This window comes from Chenopodium album, chromosome 15, assembly GCF_948465745.1.
Source record: "Chenopodium album chromosome 15, dcCheAlbu1.1, whole genome shotgun sequence".
Lineage (NCBI taxonomy): Eukaryota > Viridiplantae > Streptophyta > Magnoliopsida > Caryophyllales > Amaranthaceae > Chenopodium > Chenopodium album.
Genome location: NC_137848.1, coordinates 53,154,375 through 53,163,172, shown reverse-complemented (window position 1 = coordinate 53,163,172; position 8,798 = coordinate 53,154,375). Strand labels below are relative to the sequence as shown.

Sequence of the window (8,798 nt, the reverse complement as noted above, 5' to 3'; positions counted from 1 at the left end):
GCGATAAGTTATGTCATCCTTAGGTTGCCACCAAGAGATGGTACTTGGCTCCCAGTGTGGCAGATAGACTGATGGGATAGCAAATGAAGCTTGACAATGTTTACCAAAACCCATGAAGAAAAGTTTATCACCCAAATTATGTAAACGGACCCACTCCCAATTTCCATTCTGTTCTTAAATCATGTATACAAACAGAAATAGGTGAATTGACACCCTCCCAATGATGACAGCACAGAGATCATTACCTGATACCACCATCTTTAAATCATGTATACGGTATTGCATCCCATCAACATATAGTTCACCGGAAATCCAATCCTTTTCTGACATCAAAAAAGCAGGGCCATTAACGATTTGCATTGCAATCACTGTATTTTCAGGATTAATTATGCCAATTCTCAACTTAGGACGCTTAACAAATCTTCTCTTGAGAAAATGAAGAATTGTCCCTTAAAGAAGGCCATATCAAGTATTCTTTCCCAGCAACTTCGAAGTTTGATATCAATCCACGCTTTCTCCCCTATTCTTCACAGCATCAGACTCTTGGAATTTACCAATACAGAAAACTTAAAGCTAGACTCCATAAACCAACCTCCCACCACCTGAGCTGGTAACTGTGTGGCGTGGGTTCTACACTTAGATAACTGAACTAAAAACATTGGCCTAGCAACTTCAAGAAGTTGAAAATCCAAAAGATTAACAACCATTCTCCCTTCGATTGGTGGAGTAGCCGTAAAGTATTCCATGTTGGTCTTGAGTGAATCATTTGCTGGGTTCAGAAGGTGCCAAATTGGTGCTTTAATCTCCACCATTCTTGCAACCCAAGCGTCACCCTCAAAACCAGAAGGAGAGAAAAGGTTGAATCTTGTCTCAACAAGGAATAGTGAGAGATTCCCATGGTCTGGGTGTCTGGGTGCCTTCAAATAGGGCCTAAGATCGGAAGGAACATCAGTAGAGAGAGCTTTTCTCCAGGAGGTGCATACGGTGCGCACTCGATGAACTTCTGCTTCTAAACCGTGCTCGACAATGCGTGACAGTATTTTTCTTGGAAGAGTGCTCCATTTGTTGAGGCTTTTCTGCTGATTGTTGCTTTCCATTTCGAATTTTTCAAGTGAAGAAGAATAAGGAGTTTGAAAGAGAAGAAGAGAGTAGAAGACAGAGAAATAGAAGTATGAGAGAATTGAAGGGAAATAGAAGTATGAATTTATGAAAGGGAAATACAAGTATGAAAGGGGTTATTTATAGACGATTAATTCAAGAATTGAGATATAGTTGATGACTTTAAACTTAACTAACAATCAAGAATCACTTACTTCTGTTTGGATTAGTGAGCTGGATAAGACATGGATTGATGACTTGGCTTAACTACCTAGACATTCTGTTATTTTTCTATCTAACATAGAATTTGTTATTAGTTTGTTATAACTAACTTGGCATTCTGTTATTATTACAGTAGTTTGTTATGAAAGAAAATCAATCAGATAACAAATTGGAGTTTTGATGTTTTCCTGTTGTGTGATTTGTAGGGTACGTTATCTCAATTTATGAAAGATGATCCGATCCTGTTGATGCCAGAGGATGTTATAGCAAAAAGAGGAAGCTTAAAATGTTGAGGATTTTATGACTGTTTCTTCTTATTTTGTTGGGACATATTTTATACTCCACTATTGATGGGCCACCTAGAGGCGACGAAGCTAGGAATCATCAATTAATGGGGGCCGAAGCTAGGAATCATAAGCTAGAACTCAACATATATATATATATATATATATATATATATATATATATATATATATATATATATATATATATATATATATATATATATATATATATATTTATATATATATATATAATCCACTACATATATATATATATATATAAGCACTAAATGGTCTATACTTCTAATATGAAAATGATCAGTTAGTTGTAGCCAAATTATTCTGTTATGGGTATTACATTGGTAAGCTCAAAATATATTAAGAAATGCCAAGCTCAAAATATTTTAGGGAAATTTTTGGATCACTTTTTAGCATGGCTCAAGGACTATTGTTTTTTTAATTTGTATTTAGACATGTAAAGACATGTAAATGTGTATATGCAAAGCTATAAGCAGATGACATTATTACAAATGTTTTTTTATTTTTATTGGAACTAATTCAGCTTTCAGAAGCTGGTAAGTGCTTACAGAAATGGGTGGATTTAACAATCCCCTCTTTTGTCAAATGAAAAACAATGAGGACACATACAATATCAATGTTTAACGGCTTGAAACTAAAATCTTACATAACTAGAAAAATTGAAATTATCATACTGCCTAATCTTGACAAACGGCCACCTAGCTCAACCTTATCAATCATCAACAACAGCTTCATCAGTATCATCAGCAGCATCTTCATTGGTATCAGCAGCATCATCTTGATTGGTATCAGCAGCAGTCTCATCGTCGATGTCATGTTCCTCAACACCAGCAATACCATTGTGTTGTTGCTCCTCACCAAAGACACCATCATGCTCGTTATCGAACCCTCTGAAATTGACCTCAACCTTGTTAGGGAGGTACCATTTTACCCATGGGGGCGGTGGGAAAAAGAGGCCTCTATACTTCCTGTTGTCCTTGGATGTCAGAGGGCACTTAGTCTGATACCCCTTTAGAAGCAAGGCCTGCCTGTGAATGTTGAACAGGTGATAGTAACTATCATAGCTCGGCAAAGCAATGTAGCAGAGACGCTCTAGTCCCCTAGGAAGAGTGAACTCTAAGCCAACAGGTCCCGTAAAATATGCAATTTTTCAAATGTTTCATTTTTAAGAAACCACCAACAGATTGTTCCAGGTTCCCAATTTGGCAGATAATCTTTCAGAGGAGAAATAGCAAAAGAAGTATCACAAGGATTCCCGAACCCCAGAAAAAATGCTTGATCACCCAACTCCTTCACACACACCCACCTCCAACCTCCATGTTTCCTCTGTTGTAACAAGTATACGAAGACATACAATAGGCCATCATAACCCATCTCTAAGTCATGCTTACCATTGATGACTAGATACAGCTGATTATTCGTCGATACCATTTTCAGATTCCGGAATCTGTAATTAACCCCATCAATTTCAAGTTCATTATACCAGTCATTCCTTGATACCACATTGGGTGGCTTGATGAATTGAATCACCATTGCATTTTCTGGATCAATAACGCCAACTCTCAACTCATGATTCTTCTTCTTAAGTTTCCGAAGACTTGTTTTGAGCAAGACAATGTAAAACTTTCCATTATGAAAAGCAATATCAACGATTCTTCCCCATTCTTGAGAATCAATCTCAATATGAATCCATTCTGTGTTACCGAGCTTCCACATCATTAGACCCGATTTCTTTTCTACCAAGACAGCAAACTTGTTTGTGTTCATAGCCCAACCGCCAACCACTTGAGTTGATATTTGATTGGTAAAGGGATTTTGGTCTGGCAATTTAACCAAGAACATAGGCCTCGCAAGTTCAAGAACCCGGCATTCCAAAAGATTCAACCCCAACTCTCCTTTGATGGATGGAGTAGCATCAAAGTATTTCCGAAAGACCTCATTCACCGGGTTAATCAGCCGCTTTGATGGCCCGTCTTCGATCATCCTCGCCACCCATGGAGTAACAAGAACCCCGGAACAGGAGAGGGGGCAGATGTAGTAGAAAGGTGTTTGAAGAAGAAAAACAGGCTCATCGTGATCAGGGTGTTTCGGCAAACTGATACAGGGTTTACAAGACGGATATGCCAGAAGAGACAGGGAAGATCTCCAAGAGGGGCAAACTGCACGAAGCCGGTGAAGCTCCGACTTCAATCCATGACGTTCAATGATGCGAATGAGAATTTCTTTTGGAATGTTTTTCCACTTTTCTAAACAAGGCTTTTTAGCTGCTGTTCCTCCATTGTACTAATTAACAAGCTTTCTTGGCAAATGTTAAAATCAGAGGAAAGATGAAAAACAAAAATGAAGAACTGAGTGAAAAGAGAAACAGAGAGAATTTTTGGTACATTTTTGAATGAATAATGATTAAGGGGGAAGAGTACAGCTATTTATAGTGTAGATATTTACAACTATATATCTTAGCTCTAAATATTACATCAGCTAACTGAATAACAACCTGCCAGCTAGGATAACTAATTCTTGGAGGAAGATTCTGGATGCTTCTAGAACTCGACCCTGCTGGGACTATATTCAATAGGAAATTTTGCAGAATTTTGAGGACAAGAGAGAGGTAGAAGAACAGAGAGTAGGACAGAGTAGAAGAAAGAGTAAACGAAGAATTGGAGGGAATTATTTTTATTTATTTATTTTTTTTTTTGTTTGACCAAAAAGCATTGGAGGGAATTACAAGTTTTAAAGTTAACTAACAAACAAGAATCAATCACTTCTGTTTGGATTAGTGAGCCCTGGATTGATGACTCAGCTTAACTACCTAGACATTCTGTTATTTTTACAACTAACTTAGCATTATGTTATTAAGCCATGTTGATTGAACAAAAGACTGAAATTAAGATTTTGCCAATAAAAAAAAAATACTAGTAAGATATTGCCAAATTTCCAAAACTAGATAAACAAAGAAGACAAAGAAAGAAAGAAAGAATTTAGCAACTCCAAAACTGCTGGTTACTGAGGAACAACTTAAATATGGTACACGTGACCATGCACTAGGGTTCTACATTAACAATACTCACTCATAACCAAAATCAAAAAATATCATTTACATTCTTTGGGAAAATGCCTACATTAAAAAAAATTGTATTGGCTCCAAAGAAGACAAAACCACACAACTACTCTAAATCTATTCTTCCCAAAGCTTGCTTTCACTGAATTACTGGGTCTTCGGCTTGTCAATCTTCACATAAGGCAGAAACCCCATGAAATGGTCAACTTTCGGATTCCATCCTAATTGCTGCGCCCGACAAAACATCAAAAATGTATTTGCAAGATATGAATTGAAACCCATGAAGACATGCCAGAAGGCATGACCCTGCGGGTTATAACCCCAGCTAGAAAATTTCTTGCAGAACTCACGATCCACAAGCCAACAAAGGCTACCCAGCAGTAGTGTCACCAAGTACAACTTTGCCAGCCACTTAGCACAGACATCACTGGTGTGGATATAATACTTGTACATCCGAGGGATGCAAAGAAGACACAGTAACATATAGTGTAACTTAAAGCCGATATCAAAACCAACTAGATGATGAAGAAGACCAAATGCAGCACCGTAGAAAAAGATGAAAGTTGGCATTGTGCTCTTATAGTGCCAGTCTGGTGAGTAGAGTATGTAGAGGTAAAGCAGCATCTCCCACACCATTGGTGTTTCATCACTATGTTGATGCCTGCCAGCAGATTATGACAGTTATAAATTGCTAAAAAAGTGAATGACAATGCAGGATTAGCAAGTTCACACAAAAACATATCCCTAAAAACATTTGAAGGATATCAAACAATCAGTGCAGCTGAAGAGCTAATGAGCTATATTACCAGTGTGTTCTCAGGTATCTCAACTCCACCTATTACTTGAAGAAAAAGTAACAATAATAAAAGCTATAACTTTTCATTTTTACAAGGTTTAACAAAATACTGCAAGGCCTGGGGGCCTGGGGCACATTTCTATGTTGTCTGAACTACAAAACTTGTTAAAAGGATGATGGAGGAGAAAATACATCTACCTTTCCCTTTAAAGTTATTAACTTCCCTTTCTTCCATTTTGGGCAAAGTGTTCATGCGTTGAATGAAAGTACCAAGCGGCTGAAGATATCACAATGACTAATAAGATCATACATGGCAATGACTAATGAGATTATACATCACAATGAGTTGAGTAAAGTGGGTTGGAAAACTAGGTATTACAAGGAGAGGAGTGAAATCTGTTCACTAACAAATAACCTCTCAGATTGTTACGTAGAGAACCATATCCTGAACTCCTTAATATAGCAATACTAGCAAATGGATGGGGTCCATGGTGAGAAAAGTTACACTGCAGAGACAGGACTCTTCACAAGTTCAATGAAATGAAGGATAGAATATAGATATTGTGAGGGACTATCTCATCTAAAACCTAAATAACAAGATACTTACTAACCATTCATAAAAGAAAAAGGAGGGGACTCGTCACATCACAAGTTCATAGAACACCCTAAATGCTTGACTGAAACTGTGAGAGTCTATCTCCTCTAGAATAAACCAAAGTAGGAAGTTCTACTGCCACCATATCTCAGTAATCTCACTCTTCCAAAGCCCAGCCTACCTTCATCCCCAAAGTGATCACCCTCATGAAAAATGAATATTTAGCACCTGAACTCTGTACAATCCTCTTGCCTACCGCTACCTCTTTCTTGGTCACCAAAAAAAAAAAAAAAAAAAAAAAACAGAGAGAGTAAAGCAGCAGCACAGAAGTGCACAGGCACGTGTGCACACAGCCACACATACAGAGAGATAATCTTTTTCTAATCCCTGATCACTTATATATAGAAGGGTATAAAAACAGAAAAAAAAAAAAAAAAAAAAAATGATGACCAGAAATACCATCTTACAGCAAACAGGCAGCAAAAAATATCATTTCTACACCCACGGAAACTAATATAAAGATACACACAAACTAATATAAAGATCCATAAAATAATATGGTTGCAATAATATCTTTTCCGGCTTTTGTATATCTTGGATTTATAGAAAGGTTAGAAATGACCATCAAAAAATAATTTAACTTAAAAAGATAGTTGTGTCAAGAATCAAAAATATTTCAATGAAAAAAAGATAGAAATTTATAGATTAAACAAGTATTACTTACACACGTTGCAGTGTAGCATGATACAGCATATTGCCAAATGCCAGTGCCATGTTGGACATGTGAAGAAAACTAAACCTCTTCTCAAACCGTTGCCTCAGGGCATTTAAAAGACCTATAAGTGCCAAAATGATGCCAGGAACATTTGAAAGGGTATTGAAGAACTCCGCAATGTAAGATGAATAAACATAGTTCTCCTCACAACACTCAATGGTAGATGTCACAGGACCCCAAAAGCTTGAAATTCCATCGTCCATAATTTGATTACTGAGTAGCAATATGCAGATACAGGGGCTTTACTCCTACACAGTGAACGTCAATGATAAAAGCTTTCTCTGCCCAGCTACAAGGATCTGCAATGAGACTTTTAGGTAAGGATCCCACGGAAGAATGAACCAAATATATATAACCTTAATCTAGTCAACTAATGTTAAAAATACAGGGTAACCTTAATTTAGTCAACTATGTTAAAAATACAGGAGTTTCCTCAAAAAAAAAAAAAAAAATGTTAAAAATACAGGGTAACAAGATAAGGCTATCAACAGCAGCATATACTGCCACGGTCGAATGTTGCCTACAAGGTCTAGGAGCATTAAAGCTTGTGTCATCTGAATGGCAAAATTCATGCTTAAGCTATTTCAAAAGTAGTAAGTCTTCATCAATCTTCAATCTATCAAGAATAAACTACAAAGACTACTCACAGTCACATGTATACATTCTAGATTTTTGATCCATTTTTATTTTCATTTCATGACAAAAAGCACATATTAAAAGGCATTACAACCCAGAAAATGCTGGTCTGAAATCAGATCAAAATTAATAAAGATCAAAATTTGGAAAAAATGAACTATTACAAACAAAAAAAAGACAAAACCCAATTCAAATTACAATGCAAACAGGCCCGTACCTGAGCCATGGCAGGAGGAAGAAGAGGTCCAATTTCATAGTTCACTCCTAACATTAAAGGGTTCAGCAACAAATTTGATTCAATTATTGAATCAAGCTCAAAAATCACATAATTTTAGGGAGAAGAGGCACATTTGATTCAATTATCAAAATTAGGCTCATAATTTTCTTCCCTAGCAACATAATCGCTCATTAGTGATTAGAATCAATAGTTCCAACATTGAACCCTAAAATTAGTATACTGACAATAAACTTAAATTAGATCAACGATTAACCCTAGATTGTGAAATTGATTAGAGGATTAGAAAAGGAAACAACAACTAACCTGAGAAGCAGCTTGGAGGATAGAAAAATGAATGGAGAAAACGTGGAGTTGCGGTTGAATGAGAAACTGAGAAAGTGAGAGAGAAGACAAATGGCCAGGTAGCCTGCACACACTTGGGTATGGAATACGGATTACGGAGTACTACTCAATTAACTCCCTCCGTTTAATTTCCTCACCTTTTTTTTTTCTTTCTTTTTTTCCTATTGATGTTTTTTGTCACAAATTTTTATTTTGAGAAATGATAATATTATGTAAAGTGTTTTTTCGGTGGCCACACCGGGTAGCCGGGGTTACTTCTTCGAGAGTTAATAATTTGGAGTTTACTTAGATCAAGGGTTATTTATTCTATAGAATTTATTATATACCTCATAGTGTATCGTACAACCGGGTCATTTGCTCATTTAATCAACAAATGAATCATTAAATGAGCAAATGACCCGGGTGTACAGAATAGGCTCTCATTATTCTAGGAATCTAGGGTTACTAAGTCAGTTAACGCGTTTTCTGACTGACCGATTAACTCCTATTTGACCGACCACGTAACCCTAACCTAGGGTTGGCTTAGCTCATTAAATGTGTTTTTTTTTTTTTTTTAATAAATAATAGTTAATGGTGAGTTTATTTAGAGTTAGTTGGCTGGATTTTTTAGCTGAGTACTTAAAAGTGGAAAAAAAAAAAAGTTGAGTATCTAAAGAGTGAAAAAAATCCAAAACTTGGTACATAAGTGTGTGCTTAATTCCTTGTATTATAATTGATT

General features: G+C 36.4%; 1 protein-coding gene across 2 annotated transcripts; it reads right to left on the bottom strand.

Moving 5' to 3' along the window:
* Window positions 1-4,605: 4,605 nt before the first annotated feature.
* On the bottom strand, window positions 4,606-8,180 carry LOC145583401 (alkaline ceramidase-like). Of its 2 annotated transcripts, none has more exons than XM_081640646.1 (3): window positions 8,042-8,180; window positions 6,814-7,163; window positions 4,606-5,359 (listed from the first exon to the last, which is right to left on the bottom strand). In XM_081640646.1, exons 2-3 carry the CDS (start codon window positions 7,065-7,067, stop codon window positions 4,846-4,848), a joined length of 768 nt encoding a protein of 255 aa, XP_081496772.1. In that variant the 5' UTR covers window positions 7,068-7,163; window positions 8,042-8,180; the 3' UTR covers window positions 4,606-4,845. The 2 variants fall into 2 exon arrangements, with proteins under 2 accessions (XP_081496772.1, XP_081496773.1); XM_081640647.1 differs by lacking the exon at window positions 8,042-8,180 and adding an exon at window positions 7,718-7,764.
* Window positions 8,181-8,798: the final 618 nt, after the last annotated feature.

What these genes read in the sequence shown, in the direction of transcription:
- LOC145583401 (XM_081640646.1), bottom strand. Translation starts at nt 7,067, where the DNA reads ATGGACGATGGAATTTCAAGCTTTTGGGGTCCTGTGACATCTACCATT. An exon ending in CATGCTACACTGCAACGTGT is followed by an intron (nt 5,360 to 6,813) that starts GTAAGTAATACT and finishes ATCTGCTGGCAG; the next exon opens with GCATCAACATAGTGATGAAA.